The sequence below is a fragment of the Protopterus annectens genome, chromosome 9.part0 (genome assembly GCF_019279795.1).
Source record: "Protopterus annectens isolate FY-2018-M chromosome 9.part0, PAN1.0, whole genome shotgun sequence".
Lineage (NCBI taxonomy): Eukaryota > Metazoa > Chordata > Ceratodontiformes > Protopteridae > Protopterus > Protopterus annectens.
Window position 1 is genome coordinate 730448388 of NC_056743.1, and position 26388 is coordinate 730474775.

At 44.8% G+C, this 26388-nt stretch overlaps 1 protein-coding gene across 3 annotated transcripts in view; it reads left to right on the forward strand.

The window, feature by feature from the left end:
• Positions 1-26388, forward strand: part of SNRNP70 (small nuclear ribonucleoprotein U1 subunit 70) — a 718845-nt gene that overhangs the window by 408465 nt on the left and 283992 nt on the right. For all 3 annotated transcript variants that reach the window (XM_044083355.1, XM_044083354.1, XM_044083353.1), the window contains exon 7: positions 196-277. In XM_044083355.1, coding sequence (XP_043939290.1) covers positions 196-277 — 82 coding nt within the window. The remainder of the gene's footprint in view (positions 1-195; positions 278-26388) is intronic.

Consider the following 26388-nt stretch of genomic DNA (forward strand, 5'->3'; position numbering starts at 1 on the left):
TAAAATAGACCGAGTAACAGCTTACACCGAGAAAAGGGAACAGCCATGACCGTTTGACATTCTGACTACTTTATAAAGCTTTGCAGCACAAGGCGTAGAGTTTCATGAAGCATTGCAAGTTTCATTCATACATTCTAGTTTTGGATTATTTCTTTGCCAAGTACCATATTTTAATATATTAATCCTGTTTTTTAGATACACATGGTATATAACAAACGAAGTGGAAAACCACGAGGATATGCATTTATTGAGTATGAACACGAGAGGGACATGCACTGTAAGTAGACTTTTAATTTGTCCTTTTATGTAAGATTTGTATTTTATGTCACCTGAACCTGAAATTATCGCTGTAAAGCTTTTTGCATTTATGGGTCAAATGAAGTATTAGAATGAGTAAGTGACATCCATGAGTTGAGACACTGTTTAATGCTGGCGTAACAAAAAATCGCGCTTGCCTGCATTTTACTTTCAGTATCATGGGATACTTTATTACTTATACCCTGCAAACATCTGTTTTCTCAAAATGTCTTATTTATAAAAATCTAGAAGACCTAGCACCAGAAAATCTGCACTTACAAATGGATGAGGGTTTAACATTTTTGTCTAAACAGATTATAGCAGCTTGGATGCTGTTTAGCTGCCAATTTTGTTGAGCAGGTTGTTGCATAAAAATATAGCTTTCATTAAACCTGTTTTGCTTTACCTTGTGCCCAGCATAGAGCCTTTGTACCTGCCACCAGACTAGAACCAAAGCAGGATTTCCCTTGAATGATTAATTTTTAGTAACTTGTGATTCTGGGCAGCTTTCATGCTATCTCAGAAATTAACTTTATTTTGTCAGTGAGAGGAACATTGGCTGACAAAGCAAATAAGTGATTTTTCCTCATGTTTCTTTGCCCAGTTAGTGGACTTCAGAAGTTTAGTGCGTGGGCACATGTGGTCCGTCTTTGGGAGGTATGTGGTTGTACTTGTTCTTGCAGGTAATGACTTTTTAATTTGAGTTTTTTGAGAATCTGGGGTATGCTTCAAACTACCAATCAGATTTTCTCGTCAAGTGTGGAGAAACTTGGAAGCCTTGTCACTAAGTAACAGAGCAGTGTATTTGGTATAATGTCAAACCTGTGCCTTATACCAGTTACTGGCCCTTTTTGAAGGAAGAATGTAAAAAAATAAAATTAGTATTGCTTGTGTAGATTTAGAAATCTTTAAGCACAGATTGGTTAACATTTGGGGTACGCTGGTGTTATGTCTTGAAAAGTGGTTTACATTAACTGGATTTAACTTTTTTAATCTTGGCTTTGAACTTCATTTTGTGGGATTTATGGCATATGTTTAAGGCAACAAATGACTGGTATAAATTTCCTTCTCAAATATGCTTAGCATTTTGCTGTGTTGTATGACTGTTTTCTGAGGTATTTTTTGTTTTGTTGTACTAAGGAAGGACTGGGCGCAACTGGTTCACAATGTAAGGTGCTGGTTACAGATGTTCTTTGTGTTTCACTGTTGCAGCCATTACATTTGGGTAATCCTGCTGGCAGGTTGCCCTCAGCTGGCCTGAATTCCAAAGTCTTGGGTCCTGCGTCGGCTGCTGTCGCCCTTTCCCTGACGTCAGGTCGTCAGGGGTATAAAAGAAGCAGCCGACGCCATTTTCTTCAGTGATGTCCTTCATGGATGCATCTGCAGTCATAACAAGTGGGTTGTCCTGTCGTCAGGCAGCCCTGCAGTCGGCCGGATTCCAAAGTCCGGGTCCGGCTTCGGCTGATGTCGCACTCCACCCGACGTCATCTCTGTTGGTCTTCGGGTATATAAGCATCAGCCGACGCCATTTTCCTCAGTCTTTCTTGCCACGTGGCGCCCGAAGCAGAAGCTGTTCGCAAGTGCCGGTCGGTCGGATCCAGAGATTACTTCTGCCGAATACTACTTCGAAGACTTCTAAAGCTAAGTACCCGTTGGGGACTCTTTCTTGCCTCAGCCGATGTCAGAAAAAGTTAACAATTGTTTAACCTGTGGGAAACAAATACCTCATAAAGATTTCCACTCTTACTGTCTGCCTTGTTTAGGCCCAGCCCACGACGTAGCAGCCTGTTCGGCCTGTGCCTCTTACAACCGACGACGCTTAGGCCGGTCGGAGTTTGCAGAACAGTTTTTCGGTTCTGATTTTGCGTACATTATGCCGTCGGATCCTCCGACTACCCAATCTACCAAAAGCAAAGATAAAGACCGACACTCGGTCCGCGGTTTCGGCGAAACCACGGTAAAGCAAACCGAGTGTCTCTGTTTCGGCGAAACCGAGAAAACTGATCAAAGTACAGCTGAACCTATTCTTACAACTGAGGCCCCTGCTACAACTCTTGAATCGACCTCAGAAATTTTACCCACTACGGTGGTTGACTTATCAGACACCATCCCTTGGATGTCTCTACCCCAGCACGTGGTGCTGCTAGGCCTCCAGCAGCCATGTACATTAAGGCCTTCGCCAGGGCTAAAGCAGCCAAGACTACTAAAACAGTGCCTGTTAAACCCCCACATCCAGGCCCTCTTCTAGTTCTCAAATGCTTTCTTTGGCAGAAGATTTAATTTCTTTAATTAGAGGATCTCAATCTCACCCAGACAGGGCCTCTCAGCCCCCAGAGAAGAGACCTAGGGCAGAGCCCACTGAGCCAGTGTCTTCTGATGATTCTGCTGATGAATCAGACATAACTGACCAGCCAGAGGCTCCCTTCTCCAATTTTGAAGATTCTGATGCTGAAGAATCCATTCCAGCTGCTTCCCCACCAGAAGAATTCTCCTTTGGGGAAACCTTGCATGCCATGCGAGAACAGTTCCAATGGCAGCAACAGGATTTTTCAGACTCCAGAAAAAGACTTAGGACCTTTCTGCACCTCCCACAGCACAGGCCCTTAGCTATACCTCCTGTTCTCTCTGTGGTGGATGATGCTTTCAATGATGTTTGCTCCGCTCCAGATTCTTTACCCCAGCCCCTGCCAAACCAGACAGATTTTACAGGGTGCCAGATACTCATCACCACCTTTACAAGGCCCCACTTGCAGACCCAGAAACTATATCCCAGGGTCCCAAGGCAGTAGCCGCGACCACAGCTAAAAACCCTATTCCTTCTGAAAGGGAAGCAAGGTCATTAGACAGATGGGGTAAAAAGGTCTACACTTCAGCTACTCTCTCAGCTAGAGCTTTAAACTGTCAGTTTCACATGATACAATACCAAGAGTTTATGCTTGATCAGTTAACTAAAAAACTAACCACTGATGAATCTCTTGATAAGAAATATAGGTTCATAGATTCATACTAGGCTATCTGCCCAAGGGCATTTATAAGCCTAGCCCATAGTTATGTGGCTTTCGCCACCCCTTTAGTTTGAATAAAAACTATGCCTATCATTTTGCTGTGCCTCTGTCAAGCAGTGACGCTGAAGTAATCCCTGGGGTATATCTGCAATCTCCCATCCATTGGTCAAGATTCCTCTTGAACAAGACCAGAGAGGTGCTCTGCCTCACATGTACCGGGATTTTGTTCCACAGCATAGGGAGTCTCTGGGTGATGAATCTGTCCCTCCAGCACGTTCTATTTATAACCGTGTCAAGGTTTAAGTCTCCCGCCCTTGTGGTTCTGAGGGATCTAGATTTTTTGAGGTGAAGCATATTCATCAAATCTGGGTTTGACATGGCCTTATGTCAGGCACAGGTCACCTCTGAGCAAGCGGTATGAGACTGAATAGAGCTGGAGTTCTTTCAGTCGGGCAGCATAAGACATATTTTTGAGACCCTTTATCCTTTTGGTGAGGAACTTTTGGGGCCTTTCAAGCTGCAGCAGGTGTCTGGTCAGATACATTCGACGGGCATTGTACTCAATGATAGGTCTAATAAGTGATGAGTACAGGGCGACGATGACCTCCCTTGATCTAGATGTGAATCCCTTCATGATCAGGTGGGTGATATAGAAGGTTTTCCTAACTACTTTAGCAACATGAGTGTCAAGCGAAGGCTACTGTCAACCTGGGTCCCCAGATCTCTGATGACTTTTTCTGTGCTCAGTGGATTGCCACCTATATGGTAGCTAGGGGTAGCCTTGTTTTCCCAAAGGGTATGACTATGCATTTTTGGCGTTTAACTTCAGGCCATGGCTCTGGCACCAGTTATCCATTTCTGTGAGGCCCTTCTGGAGGATATCTGTGTCAGATGTGTTTTCGACTATGGCGCCCAGTTTGCAGTCATCTGCAAACTTTGTCAGCCATAACCCTCCTGTGTTTGCTTGTACTTCAGAAAAGTAGATGCCGAACAAGAGTGGACCCAGGACTGAGCCCTGTGGGACACCACTTGTGACAGGCTTTGAGTCTGACATGGCTCCAGCAACTCTGACCCTGTGGGTTCTGTCACTTAGCCAGTTTGCAACCCATCTTGTGATGTATTAGAGATGGTAAATAACATACAACAGGTTAGCAACCATTCCTTAAAATGTGGCTATGATGCACTGGAGGCTTCATTTAGATCAGCCATGACAGGCACAGTGATAAGAAGGCATGCATGGCTAAAGGAACAAGCTTTACCGGATCATGTTAAAGCTAAGTTGCTAGATGCTCCTATGGACAAGACAAGTTTGTTTGGTACACCTGCCCAGCAGGTTATGAAGAAAATGGAAGAGAAGGCAAAATCTGTTCAAACTGTTAAAGATTTCTTGCAGGTTCAACCCCAAGGTTTAGCAGGAACTGGCCTGCCAAAAATTGGTCCTTTCCTGACTCCACAAAATTTCAAAGGGGCAGGAATAGACGTTCCAGAGGCAGAAACCAATCCAGAGGAGGTGCCTACAGAGGGCGACAGTGGCAAGGTAACAACAGAGGCACAGACACAGCCACTGCCACTACATCAGCACAACCACAGTGACTTAATCCTAAATCCGCCTACCAGGGAACAAATAGCAGCTCCTCTAGGCGGAAAGTTAACCTTATTTTCAAAGAACTGGCACTACATAACAAAAGACAAGTGGATTTTACAAACCATAGATCAAGGTTACGGTTTCACTTCCACACTTTACCAGTCAAAGAGGAATGCCAAATCTACCTCCAAATCAAAAACAGAGGCTCTACGCCAGATAATGGAGTTAGCAAACATGAGAGCTGTGGAAAGAGTGCCAACAGCAGAACAAGGAAAGGGGTTCTATTCCAGACTATTCCTAGTTCCAAGAAAGGAAAAAGTTGGAGACCAATTCTCGACCTGTCCACCTTAAATACATACATCATTGTCCCAAAATTCAAAATGCTGACCCTACAGCAACTTCTTCCCATGCTGGGCAAGGAGTCTTGGCTGGTAACTCTAGATCTCAAGGAGGCATACCTGCACGTCCCCATTCGACCAATCTGCAGAAGATACCTCAGATTTCTTGCAGGATCAGAGCACTATCAATTCTCAGCATTGCCCTTTGGCTTATCTACTGCCCAGAGTATTCACAAAATGCCTGGCATCAGTAATCGCCCATTGCAGACTACAGGGAATTCAAATTTACCCATACCTGGACGACTGCCTGCTACAAGGGGACAACAAAAGCAAGCTGACAACAGATTTACAAAGGGTCATTTACTTGCTACAAGGACTGGGATACACAGTCAATTTACAAAAGTCAAGGCTGATACCATCCCAAACAAGGACATTCTTGGCTGAATTGGACACAGTACAACAAATGGCATTCCTGACTACAGAAAAACAAAAGAACTTCCTCTTTACTTCTTGGCACTAACAAAACTGAACAAGTTAACAGCAAGAAAAGTTCTGCAGGCCTTGGGCTTCATGGCATCATGCATAATCTTGGTCCCATTTGCCAGACTACATATGAGGAAACTACAGTGGTACCTAAAGAATTTATGGTCCCAACACAGACACAGTCTAGAAACAGAAATCCCACTAATTCCATGCTTAAAACAGGAGTTCCTATGGTGGGCTCAGGCATGCCAGTCAAACCCAGGCCTACCCTTTCGCAGATGTCAACCAAGCCAGACCATCACAACAGACGCTTCAGACCTAGGATGGGGCCCACATGCTGGACAAATGCGCAAGGATTGTGGACACGGATCAACTTCACCTGCACATCAATCTAAAAGAAATGCTGGCAGTAAAACTGGCAATCCAAAAGTTCAAACCATTTCTCAGAGGGCCAGTTGATAAGGACAGACAACACCACAGTCATGTGGTACATCAACAAACAGGGAGGCACTCATTCATACCCCTTATGCAGAATGACCTTGGAGCTGTGGACCCTGGCACTCAGCTACAACATTCAGTTACAGGCAATATTTGTACCGGGGAAAGACAATACTCTAGCAGACATATTAAGCAGAACCACTGGATGCCCACGAATGGAAGCTGCACCGGACATCTTCAAGACCATCTCAAAGAAATGGGGAATGCCACAGATAGACCTATTCGCATCACCTCTCATTCACCAGCTCAAAAATTCTGCACAAGGACATTCCACCCACTAGCATGGAAAGTGGACTCACTCTCCTTCAACTGGAAAGGCCTAACAGCATATGCATTCCCACCTGTTCCTTTGATACACAAGGTACTACTAAAAATCAAGGAAGAACGTCCAAGGATAATCCTGATAGCTCCAAACTGGCCAAGACAACACTGGTACCCACTACTGAAGAGCATGTCTCGAACAAGATGTCGCCAATACCCCTGATGCCTTTGATGTTAACCCAGAACAACTACAGCAGCATACATCCAAACCTAAAACGCTGCAACTGACTGCATGGAACATCACATAGCAGCAGCTAATCCAGAACTTTCCCAAAGAGTTAGACATTATTCTTGAAGCACGCAGACCTTCAACAAGAAGGAACTATGCTGGAAAATGGAAAAGGTTTGTCATTTGGAGTACGGAAAGAGGAAAAGATGTGTCAAACATAGATATGCCTAACATTCTGGAGTATCTGGCGAACTTCTTCATTCAGGCCTGTCCTACTCCTCCATCAAGATACATGCATCAGCTATTTCAGCAGAATACAGCTTTGATCCACCTGTTTTTCACCCTTTGCTCAGGCAGTTCCTCAGAGGAATCAAGAATGTAAAACCTCCAAGGAAGCCACCATTACCAGCTTGGGATTTAAACTTTGTGCTAGAAAAGTTGACACTATCACCCTTTGAACCAGCAGCAACAGCAGACCTACAACACCTGTCATGGAAAACTGCTTTCCTACTAGCAATTACTTCAGCAAGGAGGGTTTCAGAACTACAGGCCTTAATGGCAGTGCAACCCTTCCTAATCTTCCACCAAGATAGAGTGTCCATGAGGACTAATCCTACATTTATGCCCAAGGTGGTATCCAGAGTGTCTTTAAACCAGGCAATCCACCTACCTACCTTCTTTCCCAACCCACAAAACAGAGGGGAAAGAATACTGCATACCTTGGATGTACATAGACAGCTACGCTACTACTTGGACAGAACAAAAATAGCAGAAAGACTGACCAACTTTTGTAGCCTATGCAACAGGAAGGGAAGGAAAAGCTATTTCCAAACAGACAATCTCCAAATGGATAGGAAATTGCATACGATACTGTTACTCCTTCCATGGAAAACCAATTCCACAGAACATAAGACCTCATTCTACAAGGGCAACAGCCACTACCACAGCCTTCTTACGAGGAGTGGCAACCAAAGACATTATTGAGGCGGCTACTTGGACCTCCGTGCATACATTTGCCAAGCATTATAATTTGCCTCTATATTCCAGATCCCGAGCAGGGTTTGCCACTGCTGTACTGCAAGGGATCCTAAACACACCATAATCTACTTTTATCCTCCTCCCCTAGTTGGCTATGGTATTCTACCCACTTGTTATGACTGCAGATGCATCCATGAAGGACATAGTACAGTTTTGTACCTACCATAAATGTAGATGTCCGAACTGGATAGCATCTGCAGTCAGGATTACCCTCCCTCCTTCCCCTCTGTGGTACTCCTAGGGTGTTTACCCTCCTAATAGCTAGCTGTTGGGGGGGAGTCTTTTATGGTGTATTTGTTTGTATATATGTACATATATGCTTATTGTGTTTACCTCTATCTATTTGGAAACATTGGCATCTATCCAAATTTTAGCCTGCAAGAGGGCTACTGGCATCTGGGGCAAGAAACACTGAGGAAAATGGCGTCGGCTGATGCTTATATAACCGAAGACCAACAGAGATGACGTCGGGTGGAGTGCGACATCAGCGAAGCGGACCGGACTTTGGAATCCGGCCGACTGCAGGGCTGCCTGACGACAGGACAACCCACTTGTTATGACTGCAGATGCTATCCAGTTCGGACATCTACATTTATGGTAGGTACAAAACTGTACTTTTCTTGCCATGCGGTGCCCGAAGCAGAAGCAGTTCGCAAGTGCCGGTTGGCCGACTCCTGAGATTTCTGTGTTTGAGTTTCAGATCCGAAGTCTTCAATACAGCTAAGTACCCCGTTGGGGAAACTTTTTTTTCTTGCTCCAGACTGATGTCAGAAAAAGTTAATTGCATTTCATGTGGAAAGCAAATACCTCATAAGGATTGTCATTCTTACTGTAGTCCTTGCCTAGGCCCTGATCACACCGTTACTGGTTGTCGGTCTTGTGCTAGATTTAACCAATGCACTAGTAAGAGTCTGTATAATTTTGCTTTAAACTATTTTGGTAGCCGCTTTAATTATCCAGAAATGTCATCGGACAGCCATCTGACTACCAGAGTTTACAAAAAATGCAAAGAAAAGGATAGAGAAAAACAGCCAAGGCCCAAAACCAACGACTAAGCTTCTCCTAAGCCAGTCGCCAATTTGCCAGTTTTCAGTGATGCGCTTTCGCAGCCCCTGACACCCGCACCTTTAGAGTTGCAGGCCGCTACCGACTCCCATGTGGAGTCTGCTATGCTGCTGGATACTCAAGGTATTGGAGCCTCAGACGCTAATCCCTCAGGTGGATCTGGAGCCGCTGAGCATGTACCGGCTTCTGAGGGTGTATTCAGACCTAAACATTTTTACATTAAAACGACTTCAGCTCTAGCCATTCCACCTGTTAGACATTGTAGATGTGTTTTCGGAGTCTAGTTTAACCCCTGACTCCTTACCCCCAGCTCCTGTTAAGCCTGACTGATATTACAAGGTTCCTGACTTGCACAAATTTCTTTTTAAAAACCCTGCTGCTGACCCAGAAACTATTTCACAGGGTCCAAAGGGAGTTGAGGCTTCCACAGCAGAAAAACAAACCCCCTGACAGAGATTCAAGGGCACTGGATAGATGGGGAAAAAAGGTTTACACATCCGTAACTTTGGCTATAAGGGCCTTAAATTGTCAGTTTCATATGCTCAAGTGTCAGTAACATGTCATGGGATTGTTTAAGCAGAAAATTGTTAAACTCTGTGCAGAAAACAAGGAAATGCAGGATTTGTATGCAGCAAGACAAGTTGGAAAACATACTTTGCAATGTAGTTTTGATTCTTTGGAGGCCTCTCCTGCAGGACTGCAGTTACGGGTTCTGTAATTAGGAAGCATGCTTGGTTAAAGGAACAAAATATGTCCGATCATGTTAAAGTTAAATTACTAGATGCACCTTTACAGCATGATACTTGGATGTGAAGGCAGAAGATGTGTTAAAGAAAATGGAGGCCAAAGCTAAATCTCTGCAGACTGTTAAAAATTTTTTTACAAGTACAGCCACCCAGGTTTAGTAGACACTGGCCTACAAAAAATTGGTCCTTTCCTGTGTCAGACCTCAAAGGGGCAGATCCAGACGCCCTAGAGGCAGATCCAGGCACAAGGTTCTTACAGGTCAAAGCACTGGGGTGCGTTTACCTCCCTAAGCTGGAGAAGATTAATCACAATCATACAGAAAACAGCCCCAATGACTTTCCCCTGTCTGCACCGAGCACTTCCCTTCTGGTAGCACCCTTAGGGGGAAAATTGGCTCTTTGCTCAAAATTGGCACATTATAACCCAGGACAAGTGGGTTCTAAATAGTGTCACAAGGCTACAAAGTCCATTTCCATACTTTGCCAATGGCAAACAGCTGGCCAGATCTGCCAAAAAATCAATGGGCAGAGGCACAAAGTTGCATCCCTCATGGACATGAGGCCCGTTCAGCAAGTACCAGAGCAAGAGCAGGGACAGGGATTTTACTCGACTGTTCTTGGTACCCAGAAAGGACAAGGCCTGGAGACAGATACTGGACCTGTTTGTTCTGAACACATTCATGGATATTTCAAAATTCAAAATGTTGACTTTGCAGCAGCTTCTGCCCATGCTGGGCAAGAATGCTTGGCTCGTGACCTTGGACCTAAAAGAGGCATACCTGCATGTTCCATTCAGACAATTGTGCAGAAGATACCTCAGATTCAAGGCTGGTTCAATGCATTACCAATTCTCTGCACTGCCCTTTGGCTTACCTACTGCACCCAGGGTCTTTACAAAGTGCCTGACACCAGTAATTGCATTCTGCAGACAGAGGAATACAAATATATCCTTACTTGGGCGACTGTCTAATTCAAGCAGAGAACAAGGACTTCTTCAGCATCTGGCATTTGTGAAAAGACTTATAACATGCCTAGGGTACACAGTCAACAAAAAGAAATCAAAACTAGTACCCTCTCGAGATAAAATTCCTGGGTGCAAGCTTAACTACAACTGCCCAGATTGCTTCTCACACCAGAAAAACAAAGGCAACTGACTAACTACTTCAAAATGTTGGCAACAAAGGCCCAGTTATTTGCAAGAAAAATTCTGCAAGCTTTGGGCTTTATGGCATCCTGCATCCTACTAATTCCATATGCAAGACTGCATATGAGGAAACATCAATGGTACCTAAAGTGTTTGGACTCAACTTTGCCACTGCCTGGAAACAATAATTACTCTCCCTGCCTGCAGGAGTTTCGATGGTGGGCAAAAGCTTGTCACCAAAACAAGGGACAAGCCATTACCCCCAGCCAGGCAGACACTAACAACGGATGCATCAGTTTATGCCTGGGGGGGGGGGGCCCACATGGCAGGAAGATGCATTCAGGGCACATGGTCCTCAAACCAAATGCATCTACATATCCATCAAAAAGAGATGCTAGCTGTTCAAAATGCCCCTGACTGCCTTCAAGGACCTACTTCATCCGGGACAGCTACTGATTAGACAACACCACGGTTATGTGGTATATAAACAAGCAGGGGGGCACACATTCTTACCCCCTTTGCAGACTAGCCATGACAATGTGGGACACAGCTCTGACTTACCAAGTACATCTGCAGGCACAATTCCTGTCAGGAAAGGAAACTACTCTGGCAGATGTACTAAGCAGAAACGTCATGGATCCCCACGACTGGAAGCTGGATCCACAAGCCTTCAGCATGATAAGGAAATGGGGATGCCCCGACATAGATCTATTTGCCTCTCCTCACAACTACCAACTAAAAATTCTGCACAAGGACTTATCACAGACAAGCATGGAAAGTGGACGCTCTATCTTTCAGCTGTAAAAACCTATCAGTATATGCCTTTCCTCCACTACCTCTCCTCCCCAAGGTACTCCTAAAGGTCAGACAGGAGAAGCCAAAGATGATAGATTGCCCCAGACTGGCCACGCCAGTACTGGTATCCAATCCTAAGGAACATGTCTCTATGCCCAGCTTGGACCTTACCTCAAATACCTCGTCTACTGTCCCAGCAAAACAATCCGATCCTGCGCAGCCAACTCAGGACATTAAACCTAGCAGCGTGGCAGATAATGTAATCATACAAAAAACACCTCAGTAAAGCTGTGATGGATGTCATTCTGGAAGCCAGAAGGCCTAGTACTAGAAAGTCCTGTGCTAGAAAATGGAAGAGATTCTGTGCTTGGAACCAGGCACAAGGAACTGATGCAGCTGCACCAAGTATTCCTCTGATTTTGCAATACTTAACTGAGATGCTGGACCAAGGCCTATCTTTTTCATCAATTAAAATTCAAGCCTCTGCCATTTCGGCTCATTACAATACAGAGCCACCACTTTTTTGTCATCCTTTATTAAAGCAGTACCTAGAGGAGCCAAAAATTTAAGCCCTCCAAGGAGATTACCAATACCTGCATGGGACCTCAACTATGTATTGGAAAAGCTCACCCTGCCTCCTTTTGAGCCAGCTGCTACTGCTGATATAAAGTTTTTATCTTGGAAAACAGCTGTGCTCCTAGCAATTACTTCTGCAAGACGAGTTTCAGAGCTACAGGCGCTCATGGCTGTGGAACCTTTTATCATTTTTTATCCAGACAGGGTCTCTCTGAGAACAAACCCAACATTTATGCCTAAAGTGGTGTCCAGTGTGGCTCTTAACCAAACTGTTCATCTGCCAACTTTTTATCCAACTCCACAGAACAAGGGGGAGAGAATTCTGCATTCTTTGGATGTACACAGATTAGATTCTACTTGGACAGAATCAAAGCTTTCAGAAAGACAGAGCAGTTACTAGTGGCATACGCTGCAGGATCACAAGGAAAGGCTACATCACAGTAGACTATTTCCAAGTGGATAGGCCACTGCATTCGTTTCTGCTGTTTACACCATGGCAAGCCAGTGCCTAAGGGCATTAGGCCACATTCCACCAGAGCTGCAGCCACTTCAGCCTTTCTCAGAGGAGTACTAACCAGAGACATTTTAGAGGCGGCTACTTGGAGTTCAGTGCACACCTTTACTAAGCATTATCATCTGCTGCTCTACTCTAAATCCAGGGCAGGCTTTGCCACTGCAGTTCTGCAGGGCCTCATAGCCGCACCTAATGCTGTTTAGCTCCAGCTCCCCAACCATAGCTTTGGGACTTTACCCAAATATAATGACTGCAACAGTGAAACACGAAGAACGTAGTACAGTTGTGTACACTTACATAAATGTAGATGTGTTGCCGTCCAGGTTACCCACCCGCCATCCCCCTTTTTTCTCTTGATCTCATCTGATCTTTCCTTCTCTAATTCATACAACCTATGTGGTGTATTTGCTTATAGATGAAGGTAAGGGGGCACCTGACATCTGGGGCAAGAAAAACTGAAGAAAATGGCATCTGCTGCTTCTTTTATACCCCTGACCTTAGGGAAGGGACGACGGCAGCCGATGCAGGACCCAAGACTTTGGAATTCAGGCCGGCTGAGGGCAACCTTGCCAGTAGGATTACCCACATGTAATGACTACAACACTGAATACACTAACATTTACGTTAAGTGTACACAACTGTACATTTGGTAGGAGATCTTCCATCCTGAGTTGTCCCAAAGAATAAGGCTGAAGTAAGAGGAATACAGACTGATGTTTGTTTCACTGTTACAATCATCACAGTTGGGTCATCTGCCTGCAGCTAGCCCTCAGCCGGCCTGAATACCAAAGTCTTGGAATTTCTGCGTCAGATGCTGTCACGTCCATGACGTCAGGGGTATAAAACATGCAGCCAACGCCATTACATTAGTCTTTCTTGCCGTGCGGTGCCCGAAACGAGCAGTTCGCAAGTGCCGGTCTGCCGACTCCTGAAATTTTAGTTTGTTTCATACCTGAAGTCTTCCAAAAGGTAAGTACCTCGTTAGGGATCCTTTTTCTTCTAACCAATGTCAGAAAAAAATGTCTTGCCTGTTGAAAGCAAATACCTCACAGATTTTCATTCTTACTGCGTCACCTGTATAGGCCCAGACCATGATGTCCCTAGCGGTCTGTTTTGTGCCTTGTTTTTTGCCCAAACTATTAATCGTCTGGCTATTTTTGTAGCTAAATTCTTTTGCTGTCTATCTCCATACTCCAAAATATCTTTGGTAAGCCGTCCGACTACCGATCTTCCCAAAAAAACGAAAGAATAAAGACGGACACAGACCGCATAGGTCCAAGGCTGCCGACGACGTTACCTTTAAGCTAGTCGCCAGTCTGCTGGTACTCGGGTGGTTTTGCAGCCCCTGATACCCGTTTCTACAGCTTTGCAGGCCTCTGAGACCCATTTGGAGTCCAGTATGCCACAAGATGCTTTTTGGACTATGGAACCTGCAGATGGTTACCTTGGATAGGTCTGGAGCTGCTGTGCAGGCACCTGCTTCTGAGGGTGTTTTCAGGCCTTTCGATCTCCATATTAAACAGACTTCCTTTCAAACCAAAAATACAGAATTTTTCAGGACTAAAGCTCGCACTACGCCTAGGAAACGGACAACCAAAGTGCATTCTAAGACCCGTATGCCACAAAAACAAATTATTAGAATGGCCGAGGACCTCATTACTTTAATTAGGGGAAGTCAGCCTTTCCTCTCAAAAAAGACCCAGAATGACTTTCCTTCTGATTCTTCTGTTCAGGAGTCTGACTCTGATCCTTCTGATTTCCAGGTCATACCCTTATCTACCTATGAGGATTCTGATGCAGAGGATTTCCTCTGCTTCCCCGCCAGAAGATTTTTCCTTTGGTGAAACCCTGCACACTCTTAGACCATTTCCACTGGGAGAGCCAGGACTCCTCCCAGTTCAAAGAGAGATTCGGAATTTTTAAGCTTGCCTTAGCACAGGGCTCTAGCTATCTCTGCTGTTCTGGAAATTGTAGATGTCTTCCTGGAATCCAGCCTTACCCCTGATAACTTGCCTCCAGCTCCCAAGAAACCTGACCCCGGTACTATAGAGTGCTAGACTCCCAGAAATTCCTTTTTAGGAATCCTACTGCGGATCCAGAGACCATTTCCCAGGGTCGTAAAGGCATTAAGGCTACAACTGCCAAAAATCCTACCCCTTTGGACAGTGATTCCAGGGCACTAGACAGATGGGGGAAAAGGTATCCACCCCTGCTACGCTTGCCATTAGGGCTTTAAATTGCCAGCTTCATATGTTAAAGTATCAGCAGTATATTATGGAGCTAATTAAAAACGGATTCCTGATTGTGCAGAACACAAAGATTTACAACAGTTTATGTTTTCTGCTAACCAAGTTGGTAAAAATACGTTGCAATGTGGTTTTGATGCTTTAAAAGCATCTTGCAGGGCTGCTGTCACTGGGTCTGTTCTTAGAAGTCATGCTTGGCTTAAGGAACAAAACTTGCCAGGTCATGTCAAAGCAAAATTACTGGATGCACCATTAAATCGAGAATCTATTTGGTAATAAAGCAGAAGTCCTCAAAAGAATGGAGGAGAAAGCTAAATCTATGCAAACATTTAAGGATTTCTTACAAGTACAGCCACCTAGATTCAGTAGGCATTGGCCTGCAAAAAAATGGTCTTTTCCAGTCCTTTCCAGGCCTTCAGTCCAAACCCAGGGGCAGCAAACCACCAAGACTTCATTCTCAGACTATGCACAGATCCAAGCAATTTAGTGCTCCCATGTCCAAAACAGGGAGTAGTAAGCTTCCATCATTTGGTAAAAAATGCACATAGACTTATCCTTAACTCTTCCAAGCCTTGCCCTAGTACTTGCACCTTCAGGAGGAAAATAGACAAATGGGTCTCTGTTTCCCAGGGATACAGATTCCAGTTCCACTCACTCCCATCCATAAGCGGATGGCCAGACCTCCCACTAAACCAGTGGGCAGAGGTCCAAAAGCAAGTAATTTGTCTTCTCAGTATCAAGGCTATTAACCTGTCCCAACAGAACAAAGGGGACAAGGTTTTTACTCCAGACCGATGTTTTTTGTTTCACTGTTGCAGTCATTACATTTGGGTTATCTGCTTGCAGGTAGCCCTCAGTTGGCTTGATTAACAAAGTCTTGGGTCCTGCATCAGTTGCTGTCTCTTCTGTGACGTCAGGTCGTCAGGGGTATAAAACATGCAGCCAACGTCATTACATCAGTCTTTCTTGCTGTGTGATGCCCGAAGCTGTTCACAAGTGCCTGTCGGACGACTCCTGAAATTTTCTGAGTTTCAGAACTGAATTCTTCAACTACAATCCAAGTACCCCATTGGGGAAACTTTCTTGCTCTAAACCAATGTCAGTAAAAGTAAATCGCATTTCTTGTGGAAAGCGAATACCTCAAAGATTTTCATTCATACTGTATTCCTTGCCTAGGCCCTGACCATGACGTACCGTGCTGTCTGTTTTGTGCCTTATTTAAACCATGAACTATCCGTCTGTATATTTGCGCTTCTAAATTTTTTGTTGCTCGGTTCAATTATCCTGATATGTCTTTGGTAAGCCATCCGGCTGCCGACATTCCAAAGAAATGCAAAGATAAACAGGCTGGTACTCAGGTGCTTTCACAACCCCTGATACCTGCTACTTCAGATTTGCAGGCTTCTACTGACCCATTTGGAGTCCGGTATGCTGTGAGATGCTTCAACTGTGGAACCTGTGGATGTCTCTACCTTGGATGGGTCCGGAGCCGCTGTGCAGGCACCGGCTTCTGAGGGTGTATTCAGGCCTACTGACTTGCATATTAAACCAGCGCCATCTTCTTCAAGGCCTAAAATTTGAACGATGCCTAGAAAACTAATGTCCAGACCGCATGGTCAGGCCTCTATGCCTAAAGAACAAATAAGAATGACTGACTACCTTATTACTTTAATCAGGGGAAGCCAACCTTCCCACTCAGACCTAGGGCTTACTTTGCTTATGATGCTTCTGACCAGAATTCTGAACTTTGTTTCCTCTGATGACCATGATTTACCCTCATCTACCTGTGAGGATTCTGATGCTGAGGACTTTATTCCCTCTGCTCCCCCCAGATCATTTCTCTTTTGGTGAAACCTTGCATACTCTCAGGGAGCTTTTTCGTTGGGAAAGTCAGGATTTCTCTGATTCTAAAAAAGATGCTTAGGAATTTCTTACTTCTGCCTCAGCACAGGCCTTTAGCTATACCGCCTGTACTGGACATTGTTGATGATGCCTTTTCGGAATCTAGCATGGCCCCTGACTCTTTACCTCCTGCTTCCAGAAAACCCGATCGATGTTATAGGGTTCCTGAGACTCAAGTTCCTTTTCAAAAATCCTACTGCGGATCCTGAAACCATTTCACAGTGACCCAAGGGCATTAAAGCTAGTACTGCCAAAAATCCTGCACCCTCTGATAGAGACTCCAGGGCACTGGATAGATGGGGTAAGAAGGTATACACTTCTGCAACTTTGGCCATTAGGGCCTTGAATTGCCAGATGTTCATCGTGTTACCCTGCTGCAGTCATCACACTTGGGTTATCCTGCCATCAGGCGGTCCCGCAGTCTGCCCGAATTCCAAAGTCTTAGTCTGGCGTCTGTTGCTGTCGCTTCTTCCCTGACGTCAGTGTGCCAGGGGTATACAAGAGGCATCCAACACCATTTTCTTCGGTCTTTCTTGCCGCGAGGTGCTCTAAGCAGAAGCAGTTTGCAAGTGCCGGTCGGTCGACACCTGAGATTTTCGATTTGAATTTCAGTCCGAAGTCTTCAATAAAGCTAAGTACCCCGTTGGGGAACATTTTCTTGCCTCAGTCCAATGTCAGAAAAAGTTAACAATTGCATTTCTTGTGGGAAGCAAATACCTCATAAGAACTTCCATTCCTATTGCATTCCTTGCCTAGGCCCAGACCACGACGTCACAGGTTGTCGCTTTTGCGCTAGGTTTAATAAACTATCAAACGCCGTTTTGACTTTGTACGGCATTACTTTGGTAGGAAATTTAATTATATCATGCCGCCGGGGCAGCCGACTGCCATTCATAAAAACCGCAAGGATAAGGACAGGCAGCCTAGCAATAAGCCAGACACCGAGGACTCAGCTGGGCCTGTCGCCGGCTCTCCGGTTTTCATTGAGGTGCCTACACAGCCCCTGACCACAGAACTGGAACCCCAGACAGCTGCGGATTCCTAAGCGGAGTCTACTAGGCCAACACAGCCATCTACCGACACCGGAGAAGAACTAGACACCGGTGCAACGGAAACACCTTCGGTTGCAGAAGGTGTCTTCAGACAGACTACACTCACCATTAAATCCTGTGCTAAACTTAAAACTCCTTTAAAACCAAAGAAAACTGTACATCAGTTCAAGGCCCCATGCCTAAGAAACAGATGCTTAAGATGGCTGAAGATTTGATTACCCTTATCAGGGGGTTCCTATCCCCCTCATGATAAAAGACTTAGACAAGAGGAGGAGTATGCAGCCTCTGACCAGGTCTCTCTCTCCTCAGGGTCTTCTGAGGAACAGAATTACACTTTTACACCTTATGAAGATTCTGATGCTGAAGAGACTATTCCCTCAGCATCTCCCTCTGAAGACTACTCCTTTGGGGAAACTTTACATACCATGAGGGAACATTTCCAATGGGAAGGCCAGGAGGGAACATTTCCAATGGGAAGGCCAGGATTACTCAGATTCTAAGAAAAGGCTCAGAGTTCCTTTTACTACCCCCAGCACAGACCTCTTGCTATCCCTCCTGTTCTAGATATTGCAGATTATGTTTACTTGGAGTCTAGTTTAAATTCACTCTCTTCCTCCTGCTCCAGCCAAACCAGACAGATACTACAGAGTACATAACTCACACGCATTCCTTTATAAAAGCCCTGTAGCTGACCCAGAAACTATTTCCCAGGGTCCTAAGGGAGCAAAAGCTTCTATGGCTAAAAATCCTGTGCCCTCTGAAATGGATTCCAGAGCCCTAGGTAGATGGGGAAAGAAAATATACACCTCGGCTACTCTGGCTGTGAGAGCATTAAATTGCCAGTTTCACATGTTGAAATATCAACAATTCCTAATGTCTCAGTTAAAACAAAAAATGAGCACACATTTAGAACAGCCTGAATTCAAGGAAATGCAGGATCTGTTGCATGCAGCTGAACAGGTGGGCAAACATACTTTACAGTGCGGATTTGATTCATTGGAAGCTTCTTGTAGAGCAGCTGTTACTGGCTGTCATACGTAGACATGCTTGGTTAAAAGAACAAACCCTCCCTGACCATGTTAAAGCAAAATTATTGGATGCACCTTTACAGCAGGATGTATTATTTGGTGTCAAAGCAGAAGAGGTTTTAAAGAAAATGGAGGATAAGGCAAAGTCTATGCAAACTGTCAAAGATGTTTTGCAGGTACAACCCCCTCGTTTCAGCAGAAATTGGCCAACAAAAAACTGGTCCTTTCCAGCTTCAGACAAATCACAGAGGGGCAAATAGACACCCAAGGGGCAGAGGTCAGTCACAGGGCCCTTACAAACCTCGCCAATGGGGTTCCGCTACCCAGAGAGGAGGAGAAGACAGGCCCCAAGCTAGCAGAAGACAAACACAATGACTCTATCCTCAAACTACCAAGCAAATCTCTCCTGGCGCCCTTGGGAGGAAAACTAGCATTTTTTGTAGACAACTGGCACATCATCACAAATGGGTTCTAAACTTTGTCTCTCAAGGATACAGATTCCACTTTCATACCTTACCAAGGATCAAAGGAATGCCAAACCTGCCACCAAAACATTGTCTCTCAAGGATACAGATTCCACTTTCATACCTTACCAAGGATCAAAGGAATGCCAAACCTGCCACCAAATCAATGGGCAGAGGCACAAAAACAAATGACAGCTCTCATGAACGTGAGAGCCATTCAGCAGGTACCTACACAGGAGCAAGGACAAGGATTTTTACTCAAGACTTTTCCTAGTCTCACGAAAGGACAAAGCATGGAGACCCATTCTGGATCTTTCAATTCTGAACACCTGTCTGCAAGTACCAAAATTCAAGACGCTAACACTACAGCAGCTTCTTCCCATGCTGGGCAAGAATGCTTGGCTAGTCACTTTGGACCTCAAGGAGGCATACCTGCATGTCCCTGTTGGACAGAATTGCAGAAGATACCTCTGCTTCATTGCAGGTTCAACGCATTATCAATTCTCTACACTGCCCTTTGGCTTATCTACTGCGCCCAGGGTCTTCACAAAATGTTTGGCACCAGTAATTGCGTACTGCAGACAGAGGAATTCAAATATTCCCATACCTGGATGACTGCCTTATTCAAGCAGAAAGCAAGGGCATTCTTTTAAAGCCTCTGGTATTTGTCAAACACCTTCTAAGTTGCCTAGGGTACACAGTAAACGAAAAGAAATCAAAACTAGTGCCCTCACAAAACATAATATTCCTGGGTGTCAGCTTGAATACAACTGCCCAGATGGCTTATCTCACGCCAGACAAGCAATGACAGCTGTTTCAGTATTTCAAAATAATGGCAACAAAGATCCAACTCCCTGCAAGAAAAATTCTGCAGGCTTTGGGATTTATGGCATCTTGCATACTACAAATACCGTTTGCAAAACTGCATATGAGGAAATTACAATAGTACCTGAAAAGTGTATGGACTCGCCACAGCTTGGAAACGATGACACCACTCATTCCCTGCCTTCAACAGGAGTTTCTATGGTGGGCACAGGCATGTCACCTCAACAAGGGTCAGCCTTTCACCTTACCCACAGCCAAGGAAAACTATGACAACAGATGCATCGGACTATGCCTGGGGAGCACACATGGCAGGGCAGTGCATTCAGGGCAAATGGACTACAGATCAGAGGCATCTGCATATCAATCAAAAAGAAATGCTAGCCGTACAGAATGCCCTAACAGCTTTCAAGGACCTTCTACACCCAGGACAACTAATGGACTGACAATACCACAGTCATGTGGTACATAAACAAGCAAGGGGGCACACATTCCTACCCTCTATGCAGGCAAGCAATGACCTTGTGGTACACTGCACTGTCTTACCAGGTTCAATTACAAGCACAACTCGTGCCAGGAAAGAAAAACACATTGGCAGACTACCTAAGCTGAAACATCTTGGATCCACACGAATGGAAACTAGATGCACAAGTATTTGCAATGATAGCTCAAAAATTGGGACGCCCAGACATAGATCTGTTTGCAAGCTCCCACAACCACCAACTTCAAAAATTTTGCACAAGGACTTTCCAATCACTAGCTTGGAAAGTGGACGCCCTCTCATTGAGTTGGAAAACAGTGTATGCCTTCCCTCCACTACCTCTTCTAGCATAGGTACTGCTGAAAGTCTGATTAGAGAGGCCACAAATGATACTCGTTGCACCAGACTGGCCACGCCGGCATTGGTACCCAGTTTTAAGGAACATGGCCCACCATGGATTTTGCCACAAATTCCTCACCTGCTCACCCAGCGAGACCATCATATTCTGCACAGCCAGCTCAAGACTTTAAAACTGGCTGCATGGCAAATTACCTAAACAACCAGCCAACACCTTTATTCAAAGCTGATATGGATGTCACTCTGGAGGCCAGGAGGCCCAGCACCAGGAAAACCTATTCAGACAAATGGAAAATATTTTGCGCCTGGAACCAGGCTAAAGGCCTAAACCCCCTTGATCCAAACATCCCTCAATTCTACAATATTTAGCTGAGATGTTACACAAAGGACTTTCCTTTTCATCTATTAAGATCCACGCCTCAGCAATTTCAGCACATTACAGCACGGATCCTCCTTTATTCTCACATCCACTCCTAAGACAGTTCCTCAGAGGGGCTAAGAACTTAAGACCGCCAAGGAGAGCTACAACACCTACTTGGGATCTCAACTTTGTTCTGTAAAAGCTTACACTGCCGCCCTTTGAACCAGCTTTTTCAGCGGACTTAAAATATCTTTCATGGAAAACTGCCCTACTACTAGCAATAACCTGAGCTAGAAGAGTCTCAGAGCTACAGGCACTAATGGCAGTGGAACCTTTCATCATTTTACATCAAGACAGAGTCTCTCTACGAACTAATCTGACACCCGCTACCTCAGGGCCACAGGCCATAACTGACAGCCATGTGAAGACTCAAGGTATTGGGCCTACGGAAACTCTACCCTCAGATGGGTCCGGAACTGCCGAGCAGGCATCGGCTTCTGAGGGTGTTTTCAGACCTTCACAGCTTACAATTAAGCCCACTGCAGCAGCAAAGGCAAAGTCAAAAACATCGTTAAAGACAAGGAAACAAGTACAGCATTCTCCAGAACAGTCATGCATGCCAAACAGATGCTTAAAATGGCCGAAAACCTAATTACTTTAATCAGGGGTTCCCATCCCCCTCTTGACAAAAGGCCTAAACAAGACACAGATTGACTCCTCTGACCAGGTTTCCATTTCCTCTGATTCCTCTTCTGATCAGGGATATTCTCTCCCTCCTTATGAGGACTCTGATGCAGAAGAGTCCATACTTTCAGCCTCTCCGCCTGAGGATTATTCCTTTGGGGAAACTCTGCATACCATGAAGGGAGCATTTCCATTGGGAGAGCCAGGATTACTCTGAATCCAAGAAAAGGCTCAGACTTCCTTTTATTGCCTCAGCACAGGCCCCTGGCTATCCCTCCTGTGCTTGATATTGTTGATTTTTCTGAATCCAGTCTTTCTCCTGATTCTTTACCACCTGCACCAGTCAAGCCAGACAGGTACAGTGAGTCCCTGACTCTCATAAATTTCTTTACAAAAACCCTGCTGCAGACCCAGAAAAAAATTCTCAGGGTCCTAAACGGGTTAAGGCTTCCACTGCTAAAAATCCTGTCCCCTCGTATAGGGATTCCAGAGCTCTGGACAGATGGGGGGGGGGGAGTTTACACTTCTGCTACTTTAGCTGTAAGAGCTTTAAACTGTCAGTTTCACATGCTTAAATATCAGCAGTATCTCATGTCATTGCTAAAACAGAAAATGGTTTCTAATACAGAAGAAGTGCAGGATTTATTGCATGCAGTTGAACGAGTGGGAAAGCGTACTCTGCAGTGTGGTTTTGATTCATCAGAGGCTTCTTGTAGAGCCGCAGTTACAGGCTCTGTTATTCGAAGGCATGCTTGGTTGAAAGAACAAAATTTACCTGACCATGTTAAAGTAAAATTATTGGATGCTCCATTACAGCATGATACTTTGCTTGGTGTTAAGGCAGAAGAGGTGTTAAAGAAAATGGAGGGTAAAGCAAAGTCACTGCAGACAGTGAAAGATTTCCTACAAGTTCAACCACCTAGATTTAGCAGAAACTAGCCTTCAAAAAAATTGGTCATTTCTAGTGTCAGGCCACAGAGGCAGATACAGACGCCCAAGAGACAGATCTCAGCCCCAAGGCTCCTACAGACCTAAACAATGGGGTGCTTCAGCCCCCAAAGGAGGGGAAGACAAATCACAACCTTATAGGAAACTGTCCCAATGACTTCCCTCTGCAAATGCCAAGCACTTACCTTTTGACAGCACCCCTAGGGGGGAAGCTAGCACTTTTCTCAAAATTGTCACATGATCACCCAGGATCAATGGGTGCTGAATATTGTTTCTCAAGGTTACAGGTTCCACTTCCACACGCTTCCGAAACTAAAAGGTATGCCAGATCTGCCACAAATCCAATGGGCAGAGGCACAAAAACAGATTGCTGCTCTTATGGACATGGGAGCTATTCAAAAAGTTCCACTGCAAGAACAGGGACAAGGAATTTTACTCGGGACTTTTCTTAGTACTCGGGACAAAGCCTGGAGACCAATACTGGACCTGTCAATCCTAAATACTTTCCTGGATGTTCCAAAATTCAAAATGTTAACACTACAGCAACTTCTGCCCATGCTGGGCAAGAAGGCTTGGCTAGTTACTTTGGACCTCAAAGAGGCATACCTGCATGTCCCAATCAGTCTTGCAGAAGATGCCTCAGATTCATAGCAGGCTCAGTGCATTACAAATTCTCTGACTGCCCTTTGGCTTATCTACTTCACCCAGGGTCTTCATAAAATGCCTGGCACCAGTAATTGCATTTTGCAGACAAAAAGGAATTCAAATATATCCCTACTTGGACAACTGCCTTATTCAAGCAGACAGCAAGGACATTCTTCTAAAGCATCTGGCGTTTGTAAAAAGATTGCTCATTTGCCTAGGGTACACAGTAAACAAAAAAATCAAAATTAGTGCCCTCTCAAGAGATATTCCTGGGTGCAAGCTTAAATACAACTGCCCAGATGGCTTGTCTCACGCCAGACAAAGGCAACTGACTCATTATTTTCAAATGATGGCAACAAAAACCCAGCTCCCTGCAAGAAAAATTCTGCAGGCCCTGGGCTTCATGGCATCCTGCATACTAATTCCATATGCAAAACTGTATATGAGGAAACTACAGTGGTATCTAAAAAGTGTTTGGACTCAGCATTGTCACAGCCTGCAACAATCATAACTTTAATTCCCTGTCTTCAACAGGAGTTTCGATGGTGGGCCCAAGCCTGTCACCACAACAAGGGACAGCCTTTCACTTTACCCACAGCCAGGCAGACAGTAACAACGAGTGCATCGGATTATGCCTGGGGAGCACATATGGCAGGAAAATGTATTCAGGACACGTGGCCCAAGGAACAAATGCATTTTCACATCAATCAAAAATAGATGCTAGTTGTACAGAATGCCCTGACAGCTTTCAAGGACCTAATACATCCAGGGCAACTATTGATAAAGATGGATGATGCCACAGTTGTGGTACATAAGCAAGGGGGCACACATTCCTATCCCCTATGCAGACAAGCTATGACTTTGTGGAACACAGCACTGAACAATCAAGTACATCTGCAAGCACAATTCCTGCCAGGAACAAAGAGTGCACTGGCAGACGAACTAAGCATAAATCTCATGGATCCTCATGAATGGAAGCTAAATCCACAAGTGTTCAGCACGATAACAAGGAAATGGGGACGCCCAGACATAGATCTTTTTGCCTCCCCTCACAATTACCAAATACAGAAATTTTGCACAAGAACTTATCACTTTCAGGCATGGAAAGTGGATGCTCTGTTATTCAGCTGGAAAGGCCTGACAAGTCTGCCTTCCCTCCGATGCCTCTTCTCACAAAGGTGCTACTAAGTCAGACAAAGGCCTAAAATGATTCTGATTGCACCAGACTGCCACGCCAGCACTGGTACCCAATCCTAAAGAATTTGTCTCAAGGCCCAGCTTGGCTTCTGCCTCATATTCCTCATCTTCTGACACAGCAAAACAATCAGATTCTGCACAGTCTACTCAGAACCTTAAACCTGGCAGCATGGCAGATAATGTAGCCACTCAGACTGCACCTCTCTCTAAAGCTGTTATGGATGTCATTCTAGAAGCCAGGAGACCAAGCACTAGGAAATCTTATGCAGAAAAATGGAAGAGATTCTGTGCTTGGAACCAGGCACAAGGGCTCGAACCACTTGTCCCTAATATACCTCAGATTTTATAATACCCAACTGAGATGCTGGACAAAAGCTCATCTTTCTCATCCATTAAAATCCATACCTCTGCCATTTCAGCTCATTACAATATGTAACCTCCTATTTTTTCACATCCTCTACTACAACAGTACATCAGAGGGGCAAAAAATATAAGACCCCCAAAGAGAGCACCAGTACCTACTTGGGACCTCAGTTTTGTTTTAGAAAAACTCACACTGCCTCCTTTTGAACCAGCCAGCACAGCTGATATAAAATTCTTGTCATGGAAAACTGCTCTGCTCCTAGCAGTAATCAGCAAGAAGAGTCTCAGTTACAGGCATTAATGGCTGCGGAACCTTTCCTCATTTTTCATCAGGACAGGGTTTCTCTTAGGACAAACCCAACATTCATGACAAAAGTGGTCTCCAATGTGGCCTTAAACCAAACCATTAATTTGCCTACTTTTCACCCAAATCCCCAGAATAAAGGGGAGAGACTTCTGCATGCTTTGGATATACACCAGACAGCTACGATTCTACTTGGACAGAACAAAAGCTTTCAGAAAAACTGAGCAACTGTTTGTAGCATATGCTGCAGGATCACAAGGAAAGCCTATTACAAAGCAGACTATCTCAAAATGGATAGGACACTGCATCCGCTTCTGTTATGCACAACATGGCAAATCTGTGCCTAAGGGCATTAGGCCTCATTCTACCAGAGCAGCAGCCACTTCAGCAGCTTTCCTCAGAGGAGTACCAACCAAAGACATTTTAGAAGCTGCAACCTGGAGCTCAGTGCACACTTTCACCAAGCACTACCACTTACCCCTGTACTCTTAATCCAGAGCAGGCTTTGCCACTGCAGTCCTGCAGGGCTTGTTAGCCTCTCCAAATCATTTTAGACCCAGCCACTCAACCTCAACTTTGGGATTCTACCCAAGTGTAATGACTGCAACAGCAAAACATGAACATAGTACAGTTGTGTACCTACTATAAATGTAGATGTTAGTGTATTCACTGTTGCAGTCCAGGTTACCCACCATCCCCCTTTTACCATTGCTGGGACCTTTTTCAATTCTTATCTCTATACTACCTATGTGGCATATTTGCTTGTAGATGAAGGAAATGTTTATAGTAATATATGCATGTTTTTTGGCGCAATTTTATCTTTCCAGCCTTCCTATCTGGGGCAAGAAACTGAAGAAAATGGCATTGGTTGCAACTTTTATATCCCTGGTGCACTGACGTCAGGGAAGAGGCGACTACAACCGACGCTGGACCAAGACTTTGGAACTCGGGCCGACTGCA